Source organism: Tachysurus fulvidraco, chromosome 5 (assembly GCF_022655615.1).
Source record: "Tachysurus fulvidraco isolate hzauxx_2018 chromosome 5, HZAU_PFXX_2.0, whole genome shotgun sequence".
NCBI lineage: Eukaryota > Metazoa > Chordata > Actinopteri > Siluriformes > Bagridae > Tachysurus > Tachysurus fulvidraco.
This window is the reverse complement of record NC_062522.1, coordinates 10,025,539-10,051,536: the sequence shown is the minus strand read 5'-3', so window position 1 is coordinate 10,051,536 and position 25,998 is coordinate 10,025,539. Positions and strand designations below refer to the sequence as shown.

The 25,998-nt window shown below is 34.8% G+C and overlaps 2 protein-coding genes across 4 annotated transcripts in view; both read left to right on the top strand.

The window, feature by feature from the left end:
- The window catches only part of kank4 (KN motif and ankyrin repeat domains 4), a 55,131-nt gene extending 45,207 nt beyond the window's left edge, over positions 1-9,924 (top strand). For all 3 annotated transcript variants that reach the window (XM_047813974.1, XM_027147006.2, XM_047813973.1), the window contains 6 exons: positions 1,726-1,995; positions 4,237-4,321; positions 5,515-5,734; positions 5,879-6,021; positions 7,328-7,528; positions 8,232-9,924. In XM_047813974.1, the coding sequence (XP_047669930.1) occupies positions 1,726-1,995; positions 4,237-4,321; positions 5,515-5,734; positions 5,879-6,021; positions 7,328-7,528; positions 8,232-8,345 (1,033 nt within the window). In that variant the 3' untranslated portion in view covers positions 8,346-9,924. The remainder of the gene's footprint in view (positions 1-1,725; positions 1,996-4,236; positions 4,322-5,514; positions 5,735-5,878; positions 6,022-7,327; positions 7,529-8,231) is intronic.
- A 5,037-nt stretch (positions 9,925-14,961) lies between these two features.
- Positions 14,962-25,421, top strand: LOC113642779. Its single transcript, XM_027146412.2, has 6 exons — positions 14,962-15,053; positions 16,907-17,028; positions 17,529-17,648; positions 17,766-17,939; positions 22,947-23,063; positions 23,644-25,421. Exons 1-6 carry the CDS (start codon positions 14,962-14,964, stop codon positions 23,841-23,843), a joined length of 825 nt encoding a protein of 274 aa, XP_027002213.1. The 3' UTR covers positions 23,844-25,421.
- Positions 25,422-25,998: the final 577 nt, after the last annotated feature.

Genomic DNA, 25,998 nt, shown 5'->3' with positions numbered 1-25,998 from the left:
TTTTGCTGTAGTAGTAGTTATATATTTTATAGGGGATGGGGGAAAGTTTATGGCTATTGACTTTTAAAATGGGTTGAACTTGGGATCCTCTCGGAAAAGAAAACAGTCTGCTGTAGCGCTCGACATGAAACATAATTGGCATCCATGGCTCTAAATGTAACCCTAAATAAAACTAAATAAACATCCATTTATATGCATTAATTCCAAATGAATCTGCAGGTAATAGTGGTAATAATATTACATGGCATTGCAGATGAAGCAATTACTGTTATCCTGGTATAGAGGTGATATATTTGTGTACTAAAGCCTGTAGATCAGCTAGGATTATCTTAAGAGGAGTCTGGCAGGGCTGTTGTTAGAGATGACAGCTAGTAATTTCAGAATTTAACCATGCAGCTATGATCCAGGCAAACAATACAGCACAGAGTGACATTCAGATAACCACAGCTCAGTTAGTATGAGGTTTCTATACACAGCTTTGTTTCTCTGATCTAAAAACTGTCAGCAAGTTATAGATATTATTATTATTACACTAATAATCTACCTGGAAGTCCCCCCCCCCCCCATGTGATATTGGGGTGGAAAATAGGGCTTTTAGTTCAATTTAGTTTATTTTAGAAAGAAAGTGGTTAATAGTTTAGGAGGATGAGGATGAAGAAGAAAGAAAATCCATTTGATATGTGAATAAATATCTGCTGTGAATTGTTAATACTAAATATTAGATACTAATACTATAATGCAAAAGTTCATGCTTATACTGCCTCATGGGGAAAATACCATACTTGCCTTTAGATTAGTTGATTTGTATAAACTGCAACAGAAAGACAGTTTTTCATGAATATTAAAAAATAAAGTTTTAAATTATTATCTACTGCACAGTGACATTTGTATGTATTGGATGTGAAATTACTTTTGCAGTAATTAAACCTGGCAAATACATGAACACCACTTCACTGTGTTCATTGTGGAATTATGGGAATTACCTGCTTCCTGATATGATTTTAATGAAAGGGCTGGGTTTCTCAAGCAGGTAGAAGAGTCTCCTATCTTATAACACAGATTAGAATCATACTCTCTCTCTCTCACACATACATCTATACACACAGACACAGACACACAGACACACAGACACACAGACACACACACACACACACACACACACACACACACACACACACACACACACACACACACACACACACACACACATATCTATACACACAGACACACACACGTACACACACACACACACACACACACGTACACACACACACACACACACACACACACACACACACACACACACACACACACACACACACACACACACACAGACAGACACACACAGACACAGACACACACACACACACACACACACACACACACACACACACAGACACGTATACACACACACACACACACACACACACACACACACACACACACACACACACACACACACACACACACACACACACACACACACACTTCCTTAGTACATTCATAGCAGCCTTCTTTTCTTTACGTTCTGTTTTACACATTGTAAAACTTCAATAAATAAAAGTACTTTTAAGTAAGACACAATAAACCAGACTGTCTGTAATGGTTTCTATCTGTTACTTGATGTCATTCTGTTCCATAGCTGCTAGGTTTGCCGATTACTCGTATAAGCCAGTTAACCTTAACAGAGTGACATCGATAACCAAGGCTATCTGTGTTATTCAGCTATGAGACAACATCCAGTGAGGAGTCCAGTGGGGAGGAGAATGAGGACGAAAGGGAGAAAGACAAAGAGAAGGAGGAGTTGGAGGAGGAAGTGGATAGCTCGGAGACGGAGGAACAGGGAGAGGAACGTGGAGTGGTCCCAGAGGAGGAGAAAGAGGATGCTACTGCTGGGGAGCAGGCTGAAGAAGCTCAGGCAGGGGGGTCCCAGGGTTCTGTGGATCCTAAAGACCTCCAAACTGGTGTTGATCCCCAGGAGGAGCAGCCCAGCAGGTGAGAAAGAGGGGCCAGGAGAAAAAAAAGAGAAGCCATGTTAAGCAAAGTCTGAAAAACACCCATGCATACTATACATAACATTGTGCTTCTAGGATGCACAGAGCTTGATCAGTTTCATACAAAGGGAATAAAGCCTGGTAATAATAATAATAATAATAATAATAATAATAATAATAATAATAATAATAATAATAATAATAATAATAATAAAAAAAGAAAATCACTTTCCTTGTCATCCAGATATCATGTGATGTATCACATTAAGATATCATCAGAAAAAACAATGATCATTTCACTAATGATGATCATCAGATGAGATATTTTTTGCTCATAATGGCTGAACTAACTCAATCTCATTATATTATCATTTTTTAGCCATTATTCTGTTCCATGAATTGTTTAAACCACAGTATGTAGAATACGCACACACACATTTATGAACAAGAATGTTGACCACAAACTTCCTTCAGGTTCAGTTAGTTTAATTATAATATACTTTTTTTATTATATGTCTTTTTGTATATGTATTATTGTACTTTATATTATATAAAAGACTTTGAATAAGAAAACATTACAAATAAAAATGAAAAATAAATAGTTTAATTTGTTTTAGTAAGGGTTTGTATTATATTCGTTATATGTTTACGTTTATATTAATATTCTGTATTAATATTAAGGTAATATGACTATATCTATTACTAGTCATTTACTATAATAAAAGTCCTATGTGACTGTGTGAGCACGATCATCTCAGATTTTAATAATGTGAATTATCTTTATAGTCACCTCTGACTTGAGGTAGATTATTTCACTTACGAAATATGTTTGTATATACGTATATTAATACAGATTTCTGAATGAGACTCCACAGAGGATTCTAGGATCATAACTTGTATGTCATGTGTGTTGATGCATATCGACCCATTTTCTTACACACACAATCCTGGCCATTGTCTTACCAATCTTCAGCCGAGAGATAGAAAGCAGACAAATGCTGAGTGACAGGTTTAATAAACTTACCCATGAGAACAAGCTCAATAAGCCAGGAAGCCACATATAGTTCTAGCAGAGAGGAGATGAGCATATGGATGTCTGGAATTCTGTTCTAAACATAAACCACAGCTCTAAAGAGAAAGACGTGCGCTAAATAGAGCATGTGCTAGACAACATCCTGAGAGGTGGTTAACACAATACACAGCACATTCAGTATTCTTGATTTCAGGCTTTCTGGTTTTATTATATATATATATATGTGTGTGTGTGTGTGTGTGTGTGTGTGTGTGTGTGTGTGTGTGTGTGTGTGTAAAACGGTATCTACATTAAAATACCCTTATAAGTCACCCAACCTTCACATGTTCATACAGTAAGCGTATAATGCAAATTTGCAAAAATACAAAAATCACAGTTTTTTTATTTTATTTTATTTACACAAGATCATTTTTCACATATAGATCATTTGGTTTTATTTTCAGAATTGTTTTTCTCAAAAAAAAAAAACATTATTCTTTCAAATATTGTATATTTACTTTTCTTTCTTTTTTTTTTTTTTACAGTATATTTACTTTTCTTTTTTTTACAGTATATTTGCTTTTTTTTACTTTATATTTTTTTTTACAGTGTTTTCTTTTTTTCTTTTCTTTTTTTTCTTTCTCTCTCTCTTTTTTTTTACAGTATATTTACTTTTTTAAAATTTTCTTTCTTTTTTCTGGTATATTTACATTTTATTTTGTGCTTTTATGCGATCATATGCACTTTTGCCACTTTTGTATGTTCATCACCTTTAACCACACCGCATTCACCTGATCACATGTGAAATGTGTGTGATTCTTCAGTAAGGGTATATAATAGGCTCAGCTTTAAATAAAAGTTTCTCTGATGGTTGTTTTTATATTTTGTCTGTAATGCTGATGCATAGCATTATTATAATAATAGTAACAATAAACAAGCAATATAATATAAGTAATATAAGTCTTAATATAAATAAGTAATAAGTAAGTCTTAGCACCCTAATTTGTATTCAGATTTTTTTTAGAAGCTTATTTCATATTTTATTTATTGTATTATTCTACAATTGTAGCCTCACAATCCAGTCTGAACATGCATTTTACATGTATTACTACTTTCTGTATTTATTTCATCAAAAGATTATCACAAGTTTTATTTATTAAATAACAAAGACTTGTGTAGAACATGTGTCTTATTTTAATTACTACTGAGCTGCTGATTATGTTCTCGCAGTGAACTTGTAGATAAAAACTTCATGGCAGCTTGTCACTACCTAAAGGATCGAATGGCAGAAGTTGCTGCACCAAGCAAAGATATGGTAAGAAATCCAATTGTTTGGATACAGTTAAAATGACACTTGTCTATGTCTATGTGTATTTGATTTAATGTGAAATTGATTAAGTATAATATGTTAAAGTATTAAAATAATGCCGATATTGTTGTTTATCCAGTGTTCTCCTGTTAAGAAACTTTTTTGGTGATCATAATTTAAACCAAAAATAATTCTTCTTCTGAGATAAGCAATGTCTCCGATTGTTATTCAAATGAAATTTCCAATGTGTCAAAAAAACTTTTCTTGTGGATTTTAAAAAGGATGATAATTAATAAATAGTGCCATATTAACATATGTTATATTATCCTCAAATAGAGATTTATATTATGTGTATATTATTATATTATATTATATTATATTATATTATATTATATTATATTATATTATATTATATTATATTATATTATATTATATTATATTATATTATTACTTTAATATAATATAATATAATATAATATAATATAATATTATATTATATTATATTATATTATATTATATTATATTATATTATTACTTTAATATAATATAATATAATATTATATTATATTATATTATATTATATTATATTATTACTTTAATATTGCTCTTTGTTTGAGACACATCTCTGTTCGCAGGAAACTCTGCCCATGTGTATAAGTTTCATCTGACTTCTGAATAACACTTAAGCTAAAGTCACTTTTTTCTTTTTCTCACTTTCACTTTTTTTTTAAAAGCCTATTTCCCAGAGAGCAAAAAGAAAATTGAATTTTGGCATGTTTTGGTTGTGTCCATGTTCATCATCGGTTTTTCTTTTTGTCATTTCACAATCCCCATTAATGGTTAATGACTCATATGAAAGTAGACATTCAGAGCTTCATACGTTTTTAAAATTTTTTTACCTAGCCTGATAGGGGCAAATAATGCTGATATCCAAACCATTTCTACTCACTGAGATTCCCAATGAGCTTGTTTATAAGAATCTAAAGTCTTCAACCACTAAAATTCTGTGTAAAGAGGCAAAAACATCTCACACTGGATTGCAATGATAATTAAATGGTTTATACTGAATGAAAATGTCTTATTAAGATGATTAAAATTGTTCTTGTCGATGCAAAAAGAAAACCCAAAAAGAGCAAAGAGGAGATTTCAATAAATGAGAAGAGAATATTGATTGCTTTTGTGGTGTCTCTCGATTTTAGAGGCAGGTTCTGATGGTGCTTTATCAGGAATGGTTCCGTGTATCCAGTCAGAAAGAGTCCCAGGCAGATACGGTCACTCTGTATCTGAGAGAAGTTGGAAATCACACCCCCACTCTCCTGCGCTATATAGTAAACCTGGCTGATGGCAACGGCAACATGGCCCTACACTACAGTGTCTCCCACTCCAACTTCCAAGTAGTCAAGCTCCTGTTGGACACTGGTGAGATGAAGCATCAATTTTAAACACCATTCTAACAATGGCTCACCTCTATGGTTGAAATATGACTTGTTATCTCCCTTTTTCTATCTTTATTTAGTGTTGTATGTAAATGTTCTTGCATGTTTTATGTATAATGTTCCTAAGGGCTTTGTGAGGTGGATCATCAGAATAAAGCCGGCTACACGGCGATCATGTTGGCAGCTTTGACAGCAGCAGAAGGACCTGAGGACATGGAAGTGTCCCAGCACCTACTGAGCCTGGGAAACATCAACGCCCGGGCAGGCCAGGTAGGTACATACTTGTATTAGTTCTTTCCAGTAGGTACAAATGACCCGTAATCCAAAAATACAAAGTTAGACTAGTACTTTAACACACACACACACAAACACAGCTCATGCTGTCATGTACAAATTCTATAAATGATCATAACATAAATTCATCTTAGACTCTTTCTGCTTTCCGATAAGAATTCTTTCTAGACTTTAGTACTAGTATTTTCCAGGATCGGAGATATCTAAAAGAAAATACCGGAATATGTTTGTCTCTCTAGCTAACAAAGTATTTCTGTATACATATTATTCTTAAAAGAATCAGCAATTTACAGTACCTTGTGAGCTGACTGATTCATCTTAATGCTCTACGTCTGCTTGCACTCGTGACTTTACATGAATACCCCAAAGATTTGCACTTCCGTAAAAACATCATTAAGACTGTTCTGTGTTCTGCATCCCAGGGGTTTAATACAAAATATTCTCAGACTGCACATCCTTTTAGCACACAATAATGCTTGACTATACTCTCTTACTCCTGTGTACAGTAAAGATTTATAATCCCACAATCCAGTGACAATCCCAGAAGAGAAGGGGTTTCCTTTTGAATCTGTTTCCTCTCAAGCTGTCTTCTTATTCTTCTTCATGTTGTCTCAGGGATATTCTTTGTCACCGTGACCGCTTGCTTACTCAGTAGGGATCTACATTTCTGCAGAATTAGCTTTGTATCCATATCTGTCACTAACTGTGCTGTAATAATTTTGATTAGTCAGCCACTCGTAGTCCTCAGAAACAGTTCCATCTGTGTCAGTAGGACACGTGTTACACCAAAACCTCCCTGCTCTCTAGAGCCTTTATTCCATTTACAGTGCTAAGGTTTATCCTGATAGCAACTTTTTTTTAAAAAAAAAAAACAAGTTCATAAAAAGGAATGTCACAATGTTGTAGCATTGCCCTGGTCGCTGGTTCCCTGGTTCAATCCTGAGCTCAGTTTTTTTTGGGGGGTTTTATGTTCTTCTTGTGTCCTCTGGGTTCTCAAGTTTTCCTTTCTAAAAGCATACAGGTTGGTAGGTTGGTTAGAGTAATTATGGAACTAGAATCTCATCCAGAATTTATCCCTTACTTGGGTCCATTGTTCTTGTGTTAAGCTCTGTAACTACTGTGTCCCTACAATGATAACTCTGTAACTACTGTGTCCCTGAATGTGTCCCTGACTGTGTCCCTAACCATGATGATCCCTGACCATGATTCATGCAGATGTTTAAAAATGTTTAAAAAAAAAAAAGATTTTCTCTTAACCACGATACTCTTTTTTTCCTCACAGTCTGGTCAGACAGCATTGATGCTGGCAGTTAGTCATGCGCGCACAGCGATGGTCCAGGTTCTTCTCAACTGTAATGCCGATGTGAACACACAGGACCAAGATGGCTCCACGGCGCTGATGTGTGCCTGTGAACACGGCCACATTGAGATAGCCAAACTACTGCTAGACAGAACAGAATGTGACACTAGCCTGAAAGATAAAGTAGGTGATCCACACACACACACACACACACACACACACACACACACACACACACACACACACACACACACACACACACACACACACACACACACACACGGAGAGAGATAGAGAGAGTTCAGTGCAGCCAGCAGCTCAATTTACTAAAGCAAATTTTATTTGCATTTCTTTTTCATTTAGAGGAAACATTAAATGAAACATCTTAAGTTCCTTATGAGCTTTTAAAAATACAACACTGCCATCACATGGTAAAAACCCAGTAGCAACAACATTTGGAGAGAATTATTTCTTTTATCACAACTGGTTCAAGGTATAAAATTTTAAGCTTTAGATGTAGTTCTCTAGATATTGCAGCGAACTATGCGGTGAGAACAGACAAACATGATGAAAGAATAAAATAAGATCACATGATCACACGTCTGTACAGTACGTATAGTATGCGTGTTTGTGTATGTACACACACACACACACACACACACACACACACACACACACACACACACACACACACACACACACACACACACACAATTCAGGGTGATGTTTTCTTTTGTATATTAAAAAAAACATTAATTAAACATTGAAGAACCTTTTATTTCTAATAGTGTAATTTTTTTAAAATAGGCACCTTGACCCGATTTTGCTCCACAAAATCAAAATTGCCGTTATAAACGTGTATATCTATGTATGTTTTACTTTGTAGCACGGGCACACCGCACTGTCCCTGGCCATCAAGTTCTCCCACTCTGAAATAGTCGACCTTCTGAAGGCCCACGCTGAGAAAGCTGGAGCTTCACACACTACAAGTCTTCTCTGAGGTTGCTTGTACACTTCCTCTGCAGTAGCAACAGTACCTGCATTCACCCTCAAGCTGCCTCAACCAGACAAACTGACCAGTGAGACTTATTCAGGAAAGCAAAAATGGACTTTCCTCAGTGTGGATAAGCAACAGGCCAAGTATTTACAGCTCTCTGAAGCGCAGTTAAACAAAGCTCTTAACTTAATGTGGATGAAGCATGGTACATTGTTACATCTTGTGTCCTGTTTTTCAAGTAGTATTATATTTTTGTCAGCAGACAGTAGACAGCATTATACATGAATGTTACTATAGAGTCTAACAGATACATACTATATTTATTTTATATTGCACCTTGCTATACTTTTTTTTTTTTAATTCTCCTCTGAAATATACAAGGCCTGTCTGAATATATCCTGATGAGCAAAATTGTGTCTTCCATCAAGAAGGTTATCAGGTAATGCTTTTCATGTTAAAATGTAAAGGGTTTATTTTCTCTTCAGCATGAGGATAATAAAATGGCAGGATAGCTCCCATACCAAATACATTCACCCAATAAAATGCAACAGAATACAGAAAACGTTAGGTCAATGCTGGACTCTGTGATGCGCTTCACACGATATGGTCGGGTGTTTTGAAATAATCATGATTTATGTTGAGCTTATGTCGAGGATAGGATATGCCGAGGTGATATAGAAAAGCCCCATAAAAAATTTAAATGAATTTAAATAGGTATAGGTGGGAAAATCAATATTCTGGTTTCCACTACAAACACTGGCTTTTATAGCCAAATTAATTAGCAAGCATGGATGACACACAATCTTTCCAGTCAGAAACATTAAAGAATAACTGACAAATACTAGCAGAATAAAGTCAGACATAAATCTGCAGTCACTTTGTGGTTAAACACAATGAAGCTAAAGCAACAACAGCTAAAGACTAGCCAGAATGGTGTATTATTTATAGTGATATATCACAATGTCCTTTATAAATATATTTCTCTGTATTGCATCTGTTTGCACATAACTAACTCATTGTAGATTTTTATTTTATATTTTACAGCTCCCAAATTTTAGTCAAGTCACTTAGGCTTCCATGAAATCAAAACACAAGACTTGGCAACATTTACTTGCCCTGGAGTCTAGCTACAGTAATACATGTAAGATTTCTCCACCCTGACAACATTTATGTCCATCATTTGCTGAAGCAAACACTTGAATCGAATAAGATCCGAGGATCATCAGTATTAAGTATTTAATGCATGCTGTTGTATTAAATGCTGAGATAATAATAATAACCCTGGAAATCATATAAATAACAGAGAAAGCAATGTTGAAGCTTTCTGCTAGACTTTTCAATAGTGCAAATTTGATCTGATTTTTAGGGTCTCTTACTGGTGTAAAAAACAGGTCTCTTACTGGTGTAAAATTGGATTCTTGTACAATTAGATGCCATATTGGACTGAACAAAATGTTTATTTTTTGGTAGCACCAAAAATGCTATTAGACATTGACCAAAATGTTATTAGATGACAATCAGAAATCAAACCAACATCAACATCTACATGTACAAATGGACTCATTTTTTAGCTATTTTCCAGTTTTAGAAAAACAAGCTAAAGACAATTTATTTGGCAATACGGAAAAAAGAAAATCCTGTGGTGTATAAAGATACCAAGATGACTTTTATTTGGAAAGTTTTAGGTGTGACTGAGTCAAGCAGAGTCTCACAGCATCATCTGTGACACATCATTTCAACAGAGATTTTTAACACAGTCTTTAAAGGCACTTTAACATAAATTGAAGCCTTGGTCTTGTACATAACGTATCAAAAGTCTAATATTATAAGGGTAAAATGAACCAGAGATGACACACAGGGTGAACCAAATACGTAGTAAAGGACAAATCATGTTGTTTTGACTACAAATACTATAGAAAGCGGTACTTTATCGTAAAAAGCGCTCTACATTGGACCCTAAAGTCTAATAATTATTTATTTTAAATGCTATATTTTACAAGCTGCTATATCTATGGATAGAGTATTCATATATTATCTATAAATTCAATATGTTTTGCTTATGTGTCTTTAAAACATGTTTGTATGAATATATCTTTTTTATACACTGGCAATTTTTTTTTAACTAATTTCTCTAAGAACAATGTGTGTCCTGACCTCTGATCCCAGTGATTCCAGTACAAGAATTTAAACATCTTGTTTTTTTTCCAGCAAGAACATGAAAACTAATCCATTTCTTGTTTACTTTTCAAACAGCTAAAGATTTTTTTTCCTCCATTGTATTAGATATATAACTAAATGCTCTGTCCCAGGACTATGATGTTTCCCCTACCTTATATTCTTCCTCTACTAAAAGAAATATAAATAAATGATAATCTATATATATATATACAGGGTTGTTTCTGAACCTTTGTCGGCTCTAATTGGCATCCGACATATAAGTAAACACTTGTATTGTTACGCCGGGTGAAGCTTTTATTCGAGTGCATTATGGACTTTGATTCAGTTGATCTGTACTTGTGTTCTGAATAGCAGTGCTCTATGCGGGAATGAAAAATGGAAAGGCCAAAAGCACATTATACGTATATGTCGAATGCCTATGACAGAAAAATGAACGTTTATTTTGATAAATGCTTCAGCGCCTGGAGAGTTATAGGGACGACGCAGAGAAAATGCAATAGTGACGTGAATATACTCGATTTAATAACAATATTATATGAAATATATACTGTGTTTGTGATATTCTATACATTTATGAAAACAATACTTCTCAATAAAGTTGCAGTTGTGCGAAAGATAGCGTGTATGCATTTGGGCCCGATTACTTCCTCACGGCTTCTTTGTGACCTCAGTATTAAGAAGTTGTTTTTTTTTAACATATTGGACAAAAATTAATAGAAATGGATAGCACATACGTTACTGATGAAGTGGTTTGTTTGTCTATCTATCTATCTATCTATCTATCTATCTATCTATCTATCTATCTATCTATCTATCTATCTATCTATCTATCTATCTATCTATCTATCTATCTATCTATCTATCTATCTATCTAGGTTGCTAAAATATGCTAGCTGCACTTTCTACAGTTGATGTCATTTATACACATCACAATCTACAACCCATTTAATTGGTGATATTACACAGAACAAGATCAAGAAAATAAAGCAACTATCTTTTCTATAAACATGTAATAACATATAATCACTCACTCATTTTCTACCTGCTTAATCCGAACTACGACAGGCGTCATCGGGCATCAAGGCAGGGGCAGGCATACACCCTGGACAGAGTGCCAACCCATCGCAGGACACACACTCTCATACACTCACGCAATCACACACTACGGACAATTTTCCAGAGATGCCAATCAATCTACCATGCATGTCTTTGGACTGGTGGAGGAAACTGGAGTACCCGAAGGAAACCCCCGAGGCACGGGGAGAACATGCAAACTCCACACACACAAGGCTGAGGCGGAAATGGAACCCCGACCCTGGCGGTGTGAGGCGAACGTGCTAACCACTAAGCCATAATTAATCTGTTGGTGAAAAATTGCAACACTTTTTAGAGTTCTGTAAGACTATAAATTTCCCCAAGGGAGTGCATCAGTCTGATCTTGATTAGATTTAAATTGAAATTTTTTTTTAACTGATTAAAGAGACTCATTTCAATGATTTTAATTCAGCCAGTAAACATTATATAAAGTCTTAAGATTTAGACTTTACTTTACAGTACTATTAAATCATGTTTCACCAAAAGCAACTCATGGACGTTGCATACACTGAATCTTCATGTCTTGCTAATAAACACTGTGACAACATCAGGCATGTAATGGATTTGGACAGCCAGTGACTCATGGGATTGCTGTGGATAGGGATGCGCCTGGAGACTGTTACGCTTTCTTGGAACTACTGTTGCATCAGCCAGCTTTATGGTCGGGTCTTCATCTACGATCACTTGAAGACTTCAAGAAGAAATTCTGTGTTGGATCTGTGTTTAATTTGGAGATTGCATTGACCAACTAATTCACTCAACTACAAACTGAAGTTATTTAGATTTACATTATTGACTGTCCAGTTTCCCCTAAATGAGAATGGGTTCCTGACAGAGCCTGGGAGCTTTATCTTGCCATCATCGTCTCCGGCTTTCTCATTAGGGACAGATGTAGTAGCCTAGTGGATAAGGTGTTGGACTACTGATTGTAGGTTGTGAGTTTGAATCCTCAGGCCACCAAGCTGCCATTGCTGGGCCCCTGAGCAAGGCCCTTTACCCTGAGCTGTATAAATTAGATAAATGTAAGTCGCCTGGGATAAGGTTGTGTGCGAAATGCTGTAAATGTAATGCGATATATAGTAACTTAATATTAAACTTTAATATTTATTTATTTATTTATTTATTTATTTATTTATTTATTTATTTATTTATTGATATTCTGTTTCTATACTTCTGTAAAGCTGCCGTATGCTGTCAAATAAATATTTAGTTTTTTTTTTATACCGTCCATCGGTACACTGCTGTGTGTGTGCACTTTGGATGGGTCAAATGCAGACAACGAATTCTGAGTATGGGTCACCATACTTAGCCATATTTCATGTCACGTCACTGTCACTTTCCTTTTTCTGTACCTCTTATCTTACACAGAGTTACAGGAACCCTGAAGCCTAACCCAGGGGACCCAGGGCACAAGGCAGGAGACACACTGGATGGGATTTTGTAAAAGACCATAGTAAACAATCGCATACACACTCGTTCACACACTACTATCTCTCTATAGGTACAGAGTATAGATGTGCGTATAGCTGTGTGTAATAAGTGTGTAATAAGTAACACTAGTGAGGAAGGTCCTTCCCCTCCAATTGCTAAAGGTGGCGTAGTCACCGATAGGCTCAGATGTTTAAAGCACAACATGAGCAAAGTCGACCCTTCGGCTTTAAAACTGCATCATTAGTCTCAGGCAGATTTCATACAGCTTTATGAGGAGGTAAGATGTTCTTAGTATCTTGGAGAACCTGCTTTAATTTATGTCCTGTTTTTGTCCTGTATGCCTATTTACATTATTTACTCTCAAATGATATGGCCTGTTATGTATGTTATGCTAAAGATCTAGATTTCTTTCCCTTTCTGATGCAATAATGCATCGAATTCACAGCTAAGAAAAAATGTCATTTAAAAACAAGCTACCAAAGACTTATAGCTCATTCAAGGGTATTAAATCACAAAGGCAGAGATAATCTTTTCTTGGACGTTTTCTTTTTTCTCTGTATTTTATTTCATCTCTCAAAGTTTGTGTATTGTGTACATATATACATTGAAATGGCATAATATTTACCAAGAGATTCTTCTATTTACGAAGCAGGTGTTCACTCCTACGAGTGTACATCTCACTGTGGCACGCCGTCTATACCTGTGTCCTGTTGTACAGATCTTCTCCTACAAGATGAATACAAAATGTGTTCAAATGTAAATTCAAAGCGTCTATGTCTGTGCTAAAGGTATACTGTTTACACTTAGAATCGAAGCTGCAAATTCATATACTCATAATATATGCATTTATAGCTCTTTAGGACACAGATTGTTCTTTAGGCAAAAGATCAGTGTCTTTTTTTAGTATCAATAAATACGGGTGTTATTGTAATAATACAACAAAAAATATTTGTCTCCCAAATACTTCCCAAACAAAAGGATTAAGCTTTAAATCCCTGGGTTTATCTGTAACCCTATCCTGGGTGAGCAAGGAGGCAGGACAAGGACAACCTTTCTTTATTTTCCATGTTTTGTAGAGTTGATGAACACACTTGGCTACTACTTGGGAGAACATTTGAATACACATAGGAACACACACGATTAAATGTGGTTTGATAAGACATTGGTGAGACTCATCATGTGATCCTTGTTGGTTCGACCTGCCTTCTTTTCACCCACAGCTCAGTTACATCCCATCTCTGCCACAGACTTCTTCCGCAAGCATCTGGGATGCTGTATAAACATCAAAACATTAAATAACATTAAATAACTGTGAACAAAATAAAAAATAAACTACGTCTTTGTTAAACTACTCTGAATGAATATTACTTGTTGGTTCATTACTTCTGTAATGCAGATGATACAGAATGTACTCCATAACTAATTCAAGTGCGTCATAACTACTTATAATTTGTTTACAGTAGTAAGACTAATACACAATAATGTGTCTTGTGCCTTAAAAAAACATGGGCGAGGTAAAAGAGAATATCGGTTATAGGTAATGCTTGACCTGTTTCAACCTGATGTAAGAGTTACTTCTATTCGAAATGTAAAATAAGTGAATTTAATCTCTTTTAAGGAACGTGCCATATGAGGCCACCCATGCTTTATAAACAATCACGTAATGATATAACTCATTGATGTTTCCTACACTGTTACTCAGGTTGGATAAATGAAGGCATTACATGACTCCTTTGGGGTTGAATAATGAAGGCATCACTGTCTGTGTTCATTTATTTATCCTAAGTAAGCACTTTATTCTGTTCAGAGAGTGTAGTGGATCTGGAGTCTAGCCAGTGATCATGTAAACGCTTGGTGGAAGAAATGCGTTATTCAAACCTAGGGGTTAGTTAGCATAACCCAACAACATACTGACATGTTTTCTGGGAGGTGGGAGGAAACAGAAGAACTCAGAGAAAGCCCACAGGCTCGAGACTGGCACCAAGAGTTTAACTCTTTAGTAGCTGGGTTAGAGACCTGTCCAGGAATCAGGCAATAAATATATTTATTACTTTTTTATATTATATTTATATATATAATATTTTATTTTCTACATTTTAATATCCATCAATAGATCAACAATAAACTTATTACACACATTTAACCCTTCAACTTCTACACAATGGATGTCGAGATGTCCTCTTTCTTAATTAGAAAAAAATTAAACAATCTATAAGCAATCTAAAACAAATATAAGAGACACTTTCAATCAGTTTTATAAGCTTGGGAACCTTGTAAGCAATGTCTTAGAGAACACGTGTTATTGTCCGACCTGGACTGAGTCTCATCTCCACACTCACTTCGCATGTCGTTCAAACGGTGCACTTTAATTACTATGTTAGGACACTCTGTTTATTTTATTCTTTCTTTGGGCTTTGACTAGTTTTTTTTTTTGGCCTGTTAATATTGGACTAAAACTCATAAATACACTTACAGGTTATGAAAAAAATAGAATATTGTGGTGCAAATTATTACATATACACTTTATTAAAGCAGATTGGCAGCATTTATTATTATTATTATTATTATTATTATTATTATTATTATTATTATTATTATTATTATTATTATTATTATGTTTAATGTCTTTAATGGGTTGATGCCATACCAAACAAAGTAACACAATAACTATTGCACTTTTACTTAAAAAAACATAGAAAAGAAATGATTAAAGTTACAATTTTGTCATCATTTTGTGAGATGGTGAGAATTTTAATCCATGTTTTCAAATTCATTATTATTATCTGTTAAAAAACAGGCTGAGAAAAGGAGATCTGATCAAGCTGGTGTTTCATTTCTTATACTCACATGACACAACTGCATGAATCTACAGTTTAGACTTTACAGTTGATTTTTGTGTTGGTTTCGATGTTTCAGTGTCGCTTTGAATGTAGTCGCTTAGTGGATAAGGTGTTGGTTTTCTAAACTAAAGGTTGTGAGTTTGAATCCCAGGTCCACTAAGCTGCCACTGCTGGGTCCCATGAGCAATGCCCTTAACCCTCAGTTGCATAAAATGAGTTAAACGTGTAAATTGCTCTGCCTTGTTCTGTAAATGTTTCAGTATACTGTAGCTTCACTTCCCAGTCTTGCTTCTTCATGTCATTTGCTGTATTTTTACAATCATTACCGATGCTCCTGCTCTTTGTTGCACAAAAGTCCAAATGAACCAGACAGTTTTATGTTTTTAACTTATGACTAAAAGTAACTTTTCATATTTTCAGATGACATCTAAAGACCTACAGTACCTGTTCCTTCCTGCTTGTGTTGTCTGTGTGCTTTTCTTGCTATTTTACATCCCCAGCAGAGTTTTTAGTCTGATTGTATTCTTAATAAATCAGTATGAATCTAGATAACAGAGTCTGCCAAATGCTGTAAATGTAAATGCATTGGCCTGCTATTTCATTGTCTTTTTTATGTTTGCCCTGCTACATGTTATACCAACCACCCCTGGTATATAGGCTGTGCTTATAAACAGGTATATAGACTACTGTATGTCTTAAAGACTGTCAGGCAGTCAGTGCTGGGCTCTTGTGTGATATCATATATCACTCAGCTTTCTATCCATCCTCACATGTAATCTGCTTTTGACAAAGGTGTCTGCCAATAAAATCCGATAATATATATTTCAGCAAATGCTTTGCATCAAAATGAGTTTAGTAATGATTGAGAAGGAAAAGTACTATTGCAGTGTATGTGTCATGTAATTAGATGTTATGCCATTTTAATGATGTTGATCTACTGTAAGCACACATTAGATTACTCATCAAAACAAACATTGCCAAGAACTGAGCCTTGAACCAGAATCAGCCCTGAGTAATAAGTAATGCCGTCTTCTTCCTACTAAATAACCTTTCCTTATGTTACACAGAGTCTAATCAACATTTATCCATTAAAATGAAGTTGCTTCTTGTCTTCTACTTCTCTTCCTCGCTCTTCTGCTCAGGTAATTATTTTAATATTCTATTTATTTACTTACCTTTGAACAAACCAGTATGTACAAACCAGGATGTTTGTTTCACGCTTAATTTAAGAACTAGAAACAATTAGCAGCAATCCTTATCAACAGCTATAACATTTTACATTCATGGCATTTTGACAGATGCCCTTATTCAGAGTGACTTACACTTTTTATTTCATTTCAAAACTGAGCAATTAGGAATTGGGGGCCTTGCTCAGGGGCCCAGCAGGCACAGCTGGGATTAGAACTCACAACCTTTTAATCAGTAATCCAACACCTTAACCACTAAGATACCACATCAGACATTTTGACAGTTTTTGTTTCATTGTAGATATCATAAATAGCTATTAATAAGTTGATTAAATAAGATTTAACTTTGCATTTATTCAACTATAATTTAAAAGTTTTGAGCATGTTTGTATTTCAAGCTGCATGTTGTGTACCCGCATTATTAGTGCATTAAATTTCTGTTTGTTTGTTTCAAGTAACCATGCTGGATTGTTTAAGATACAACAGTAATTCAGGAGTGTGGAGTGCCACATTTTCACAACACTGTCCACCAGGCAACTTATGTGCTGCTTTGATATACAATTATTCTGTGCCAGGTAAGCATAGGATAAAAGTCCTATGTGAAACTTTCTCTTGTAAAGCAAGTAGAACATAACTACAAACTAAACAGTACATGGCGTGATATGGACTTTATGTTTAAATGTCTGTTTAAGGGCTGAAAGTGAAAATGATTGGAGAGATTCATGACTGCCTTCCACAGGCTGTCTGTAAGCATGCAAATAAAAGTGGATTGGAAACCACTTACACAGCTAATGTTGGAGTAGCAATGGGTTTTCTCTCCCTCTCTTGCTGTAAGTCTGATAACTGCAACCGCTTCATTATTCCTGGTAAGAAAACATATATTCATATATTATAAAAGTTTTCATTTTGATTTTTCTCTCTACTTCAGATAATTGTATTTACCAAATATGTTCATTACCACTAATTAAATAATTGTAAATGGAATTGTTTAGAAGTAAACTGACAAGAATTATATGATAATATAGTATTTACCAGTTCATTCCAATTGAATCCCAGTAGATTTTAATCATTGTAGAGCTGAAGCTCTCCATAGCTTCCACTTACAAGCAAGTCTGGTCCCTGCTAATGTTACAGGGGTTTGATGTATGAAATAAAGTCCAAACAGCAGCTAATCCTAATCTGGCTTTTCTAAAACCTATGATGGTAATTTACATCACCATTTTGAATGACATGCTTATCATTTTAAAGATTAGTAAATACTCAGAGGTCTCAGAGAATTTACTCATAAATAATCACACTGAACTTTTTTTTAATATGGAGCTTTAGGGAGTTTTATGGATTTGCGGTATTAGAAATAATGGTCCAATCTACCTACCTTCCTATCTATCTATCTATCTATCTATCTATCTATCTATCTATCTATCTATCTATCTATCTATCTATCTATCTATCTATCTATCTATCTATCTATCTATCTATCTATCTATCTATCTATCTATCATCTGTCTGTCTGTTTATCTATCTATCTATCTATCTATCTATCTATCTATCTATCTATCTATCTATCTATCTATCTATCTATCTATCTATCTATCTATCTATCTGTCTGTCTGTCTGTCTGTCTGTCTGTCTGTCTGTCTGTCTGTCCGTCCGTCCGTCCGTCCGTCCGTCCGTCTATCTATCTATCTATCTATCTATCTATCTATCTATCTATCTATCTATCTATCTATCTATCTATCTATCTATCTATCTATCTATCTATCTGTCTAACAGTCTATCTATCTATCTATCTATCTATCTATCTATCTATCTATCTATCTATCTATCTATCTATCTATCTATCTACGTATGTATCTGTCTGTCCGTCTGTCTGGCTGTCCGTCCGTCCGTCCGTCCGTCTATCTATCTATCTATCTATCTATCTATCTATCTATCTATCTATCTATCTATCTATCTATCTATCTATCTATCTATCTATCTATCTATCTACGTATGTATCTGTCTGTCTGTCTGTCTGTCTGTCTGTCTGTCTGTCTGGCTGTCTGTCTGGCTGTCTGGCTGTCCGTCCGTCCGTCCGTCCGTCCGTCTGTCCGTCTGTCTGTCTATCTATCTATCTATCTATCTATCTATCTATCTATCTATCTATCTATCTATCTATCTATCTATCTATCTATCTATCTACGTATGTACCTGTCTGGCTGTCTGTCTGGCTGTCCGTCCGTCCGTCTGTCTATCTATCTATCTATCTATCTATCTATCTATCTATCTATCTATCTATCTATCTATCTACGTATGTATCTGTCTGTCCGTCTGTCTGGCTGTCCGTCCGTCCGTCCGTCCGTCTGTCTGTCTGTCTATCTATCTATCTATCTATCTATCTATCTATCTATCTATCTATCTATCTATCTATCTATCTATCTATCTATCTACGTATGTATCTGTCTGTCTGTCTGTCTGTCTGTCTGTCTGTCTGTCTGTCTGTCTGTCTGTCTGTCTGTCTGTCTGGCTGTCCGTCCGTCCGTCCGTCTGTCTGTCTGTCTATCTATCTATCTATCTATCTATCTATCTATCTATCTATCTATCTATCTATCTATCTATCTATCTACCTATCTACCTATCTATCTATCTATCTATCTATCTATCTATCTATCTATCTATCTATCTATCTATCTATCTATCTATCTATCTACGTATGTACCTGTCTGGCTGTCTGTCTGGCTGTCCGTCCGTCTGTCCGTCTGTCCGTCTGTCTGTCTATCTATCTATCTATCTATCTATCTATCTATCTATCTATCTATCTATCTATCTATCTATCTATCTATCTATCTTTAAAATATTTTTTAAATATTAGTAAGTTTTAAAAGATTAGTAAAAACTCAGAGGTCTCAGAGTATTTACTCATAAATAATCACACTGAACAGTTTTTATATGGAGCTTTAGAGAATTTTATGGATTTTCAGGATTTTAGGGAATTAAAATATTATAGAAATAATGGTCCTTTATGATTTTTGAGCTTGTCACATCTAGAATAAGAAAAAGATGTTGTACCCTAATTAAACAATTCTCACTGTCACAATGTCCCTTTAAGTCCACGAAAATCCACAGACTGCCTATAAACAATAAATCATGGCTCAGAGTCATGATTTATTGTTTATATGTGATGTCTAAGAGTCCACTGGTGCATCAGTAAAGCACAGCCTTGTGTTTGTAGCACCCCTTAGTGGTGAAAAACACAATTTTCCATTCATTCCCTTCTCTTTTTTATATGATTGTTGGGAATGTTACAGAGCTGCTAACACCAGATGTAGTAAATAGCAATATTTACACTCACAGCACTCAGGAAACTCTGTTATCCAGAGAGACTTACAGAAATGCTTTGTAGTCTGTATAGTCTGTATCTGAAACATATGCTCATGTCAGTTCACTAGGTCACGGACCAAGAACAAACTCAACCTAAAACGACTCAACAAAAAAAAAAAATTTAAAAAAAAAAATGCGATTTTTTAAAATAAGAAAGTAAGTATTAATGAAAGTGGTCCCATTGTCTCTCAGTATGCATCAGGACGTTTCTTTGAGGTGGTGAAACAAACTGCAGAACAAAGTCAGAACAGCTGAGTCACTGGCTGTCTCTTCCTAAGTTATTTAATAAACATACACTTTAATTATTAACAACAAGTATATTATTTTATTACGTATTTTTTATTTTATCTATTTGTTTAATACATATTTATAAAAATGTCCGTCAGTCTACAACATGTCTACCCATTTTTATATTAAACATTTTCAGCTTGTTACGTAACTGTTGCCTCAACTAATTTCAGAGAATTTCTATATCTATCTATCTATCTATCTATCTATCTATCTATCTATCTATCTATCTATCTATCTATCTATCTATCTATCTATCTATCTATCTATCTATCTATCTATCTATCTATCTATCTGTCTATCAGTCTATCTATCTGTCTATCTTAGTGAACCAGTATTGATGTGTTTATTGATAGAGACTTGCAAATGTCAGGACTGTAAATGTAAATAAAAATGCTTTATGAAGTGGCACGTCTTTAGATTTTAAAAACATATTAAATATTAAAGTTAATATTTCATATTAAAAATGATTAATAAATGGTCATGGTGTTTTTAGTAGTTGTAATGCAATTGAAAAAACTCCAGAGAGAAAATACTTTGATAAATGACATGTTCCACAAGCTTACCTTATTTCTTTAAGTTTCATTATGGTTTCAGTATTTATTTGGGTTACTGAGCGGAAATTCAGGAGATCAAGCCTCAATACTCCCATTCGTCCACTATAAGATCCTTGAGCTTGACTAAGAACCCTCTCTGCTCTGGGGTATGTGTCAGTGGCTGACTCTGTGCTCTGACCTCAATGACCTATAATGGGATATGTGATAAAAAAATTTTTTTTTGCTGTACTGCATTGTTTATGTGAGAAACAAGGTCTTACTTTTCATCGCTGAGTACTTTTTTCTGAATAATCAATAGCCATACTGAACTTTTGCCTACAGCAACATACAGTGCCTTGCGAAAGTATTCAGCCCCCTTGAACTTTGTGACCTTTTGCCACATTTCAGGCTTCAAACATAATGATATGAAACTGTAATTTTCTATGAATAATCAACAACAAGTGGGACACAATCATGAAGTGGAATGAAATTTATTGGATATTTCAAACTTTTTTAACAAATCAAAAACTGAAAAATTGGGCGTGCAAAATTATTCGGCCCCTTTACTTTCAGTGCAGCAAACTCTCTCCAGACGTTCAGTGAGGATCTCTGAATGATCCAATGTTGACCTAAATGACTAATGATGATAAATAGAATCCACCTGTGTGTAATCAAGTCTCCGTATAAATGCACCTGCACTGTGATTGTCTCAGAGGTCCGTTTAATGCGCAGAGAGCCTCATGAAAAACAAGGAACACACCAGGCAGGTCCGAGATACTGTTGTGGAGAAGTTTAAAGCCGGATTTGGATACAAAAAGATTTCCCAAGCTTTAAACATCCCAAGGAGCACTGTGCAAGCGATAATATTAAAATGGTAGGAGTATCAGACCACTGCAAATCTACCAAGACCTGGCCATCCCTCTAAACTTTCAGCTCATACAAGGAGAAGACTGATCAGAGATGCAGCCAAGAGGCCCATGATCACTCTGGATGAACTGCAGAGATCTACAGCTGAGGTGGGAGACTCTGTCCATAGGACAACAATCAGTCGTATACTGCACAAATCTGGCCTTTATGGAAGAGTGGGAAGAAGAAAGCCATTTCTTAAAGATATCCATAAAAAGTGTCGTTTAAAGTTGGCCACAAGCCACCTGGGAGACACACCAAACATGTGCTCTGGTCAGATGAAACCAAAATTGAACTTTTTGGCAACAATGCAAAACGTTATGTTTGGTGTAAAAGCAACACAGCTTATCACCCTGAACACACAATCCCCACTGTTAAACATGGTGGTGGCAGCATCATGGTTTGGGCCTGCTTTTCTTGCTGTTCTGCAAGGAGGAATGGGCAAAAATTTCAGTCTCTCGATGTGCAAAACTGATAGAGACATACCCCAAGCGACTTACAGCTGTAATCGCAGCAAAAGGTGGCACTACAAAGTATTAACTTAAGGGGGGCGAATAATTTTGCACGCCCAATTTTTCACTTTTTGATTTGTTAAAAAAGTTTGAAATATCCAATAAATTTCATTCCACTTCATGATTGTGTCCCACTTGTTGTTGATTCTTCACAAAAAATTACAGTTTCATATCAATATGTTTGAAGCCTGAAATGTGGCAAAAGGTCGCAGAGTTCAAGGGGGCCGAATACTTTCGCAAGGCACTGTATATTATATGTGTGTATCCACAGATTTAGCCAACAAGCCAAATGGACTTCATTGTTTAATCTGCAATGGATTAAGAAACACGACATGCAGCTCTTCCATTTCTTGTGTAGGAAATCAAGATCATTGTATGACTGGAACAGGTTAGGGGTATATTGTTACTTTCATTAATACAGCACTTGCTATTAATGCTATCATTTTGGAATAAAACCTTTATATTTTATTATTATTTGTTGCAAAGATAGAGATTCGAGTATTTTTTAAATAACCATGAGCAGTTGTTAAAGATTCCTGGTGGCCTGGCAGTAGCCTGGGTTTAATTCTGCACAAGCAAGTGCACTCTCAGTCCCAGTCCTAAATCTGAATGTAAATAGGAGGGGTTTGTTAGGAAAGGGGATATTGTTTGAAAATCTGTAAAATCAAATATACAGATCCAATGATTTGCTGTGGTTCACCCTTTGAAAGCTGTAGCCATAGAACAACAATCATGAGCATCTGTATGCAAATATAAAAATCTTTAGACAACACAGACACTGCATTGTTCAGGAAAGACTCACAAATTAACTTCCAGGAGTGGAAGAGCAAAGAGCACTCAACTTCTGATAGGAGGATGTGACATTTTTGAAAAAAATTCCAAAATGATTAAACTAAATGATCAACTTTTGTTTCATATCCATTTCTGGAAAGTTCTAACCAACTTTAATAATGTTTTTCTTTTCCCAGTTTTGACCTTGGCAAACTTAACAATCAAGGGATGTGCCTCTAAAAGTTTCTGTGATGCAAATTTTCAAAATTCCACGTTGGCAGATGTCCGCTGTTGCTCAGGAAACTTCTGTAACGGTGTAGCCTTGAATGAAGCCTCGAATAGGCAGGACGTCGGCCTGTTACTGATGATCCTAATTGCTACTGAACTCCTCCTATAATGATTTCATTCTATAGCTCTTTGTTTTAAATTGCACAATTTTGTTTCTCACATAAGCTGTTTAATAAATATATGAATATATTGTAATATGCTACCACAGACTCGTAGAACATCTTCAGCATTGTCCTGCAGATGTTAAAGGACTTCAGACTCCACAGAAAGTAGAGGCGGCTCTGGCTCTTGTTGTAGACAGATTCAGAGTTTTTATTCCAGTCCAGGTTGTTATTAATGTGAAGTCCCAGGTATTTATAATCCACCACCTCTACCATTGCGGGTAGGGACGAAATTTAACCCCACCTAAACTAATACGAGAGCAGTGAAATCCACAGCAGTGAAAGTGTTTAGTGTCAGACTTCTGTTTGACCTCTTTTCATACACTCTAACTCTAATTCCATTCATCTCTAAAAATGTATGACCACTGGATGTTGGATAAGAGCTACAGAAAATAGATGGATGAATACAGAAGTAAACCAGACAATCTATCTGGTTTTAAATTCACAGCTAAAAATGAAATACAGTACATTTGGATTGCAAACTTGCTTGGATATGAAATAAAAATAATACTATTAATTAACTATAACAATATTTATACAAGACAGGATGTCACAATGACTTTCACCATTTTAAAACAATTGATTGAAGGTATTTTTTGACTGCACAGATAAAAGACACCTTGAAAAGAAAGCCTTGAAATCCTGGATATGTGCATTGTAGATGTCCACGACTTTTGTTGAATTCTTTATTTCTTCACACACCCTTAACCTTGGCCCCATTCTCTTGCTCTCTTTGTTAGTCTTTCTGCATATATATTTTATGCCATACTCTGGAGGCTTTTACCATAAATTATACAGACTCACTAAGCTTTCCATTTGCTAGACAGATGTTATTTTTCTCGGAGGAAGAGAAAGAGGACTGCTTCATAATTTAGAGGTAATGCTGTCCAGTCCTGAGAATAAATAACACAAACAAACAAACAAACAAACAAACAAACAAACAAACAAACAAGCAGTTACGATACTACAGACTACAACATTTCCCTGCACACTGTTAAATACTGCTGAATAGTGTGAATAAACCATTAATAAAGCTAATTAAGAAGCTTTAATAAGCTTGAGGTGCTTGAAGTTCCTGCTCAGCAGTTTGATATCACAGGATTTGCTCCACTCTGAATCAGAAGAGAGGACAGATTGCCATAATACGATGGATCCCAGAGATTTAACAGATGATTAATATATAGATGAATACATCTGTCTCAATTCTTCTCTCATGATAAGTAGTGGGAATATAGCTAGGAAGTGTGTATATATATTTATATGTGCTTCTTTATTTGACGAGTTATGGGTGCTATATCAGACAATTTTTCAGGATATCTGCTGAGTGGTTCTGTTATTATTTTGGATCAAATTTAATCCAACAATAGAGTTGAAAGGCTGAAACACTTTGCTAAGGAGCCCACAAAGCCTGGATTTCGACTCTGCAGCATCCTAGTCACAGAGCTTATTTGACATTAATATACACTGCTCTTTTTGTTTGTTTGTTATTTTTGTCTATTTTTGTATTTTTATACTGATATTTTTCTTTAAAGGTTTGAATTATTAAATTTATTTGTTTAGTATTTGTTAGTTTGAATTATTTAGCACATTAATAATAATAATCTTTAACATGCTTATTAATAATATTATAATTATATATTATATATTTAATTATGATTAAATATATATTATATATAATATATATTTAATCATAATTAAATATATATTATAATTATATATTATATATTTAATTATGATTAAATATATATTATATATAATATATATTTAATCATAATTAAATAAGATCTTTTTCAAAGATGTTATTTATCCTAACTCTCCACATTGCATTCCTTTTTGACATTTTACCGTTATGTGTAACATAAAATGCATTCAAAATAAAACAATAACTGTAACAAAGTCATAAATCAATAAAATAAAAATAATAGATTTATTTTAATTATATTTCCTATACTGTAAGTATAATTTTTTTAACTAAATCATCTACTGACTCTATATTTGGATTATTTTTATCTATTGTACACAATGTATGTATATTTTCTTGCAAAGTTACTGTTAGCTCACTAGTTAATCTTCAACGTTCCTGTTTTGTTGAGCCTGTGCTCA

Bases quoted from the DNA above. Each gene is read 5' to 3' on its own strand.
- LOC113642779 (XM_027146412.2), top strand. From the start codon at position 14,962: ATGTTTTCTGGGAGGTGGGAGGAAACAGAAGAACTCAGAGAAAGCCCA. The intron at 15,054-16,906 runs GTTAGAGACCTG...CTGAGTAATAAG, and splicing joins TTTAACTCTTTAGTAGCTGG to TAATGCCGTCTTCTTCCTAC. The intron at 17,029-17,528 runs GTAATTATTTTA...GTTTGTTTCAAG, and splicing joins TTCCTCGCTCTTCTGCTCAG to TAACCATGCTGGATTGTTTA.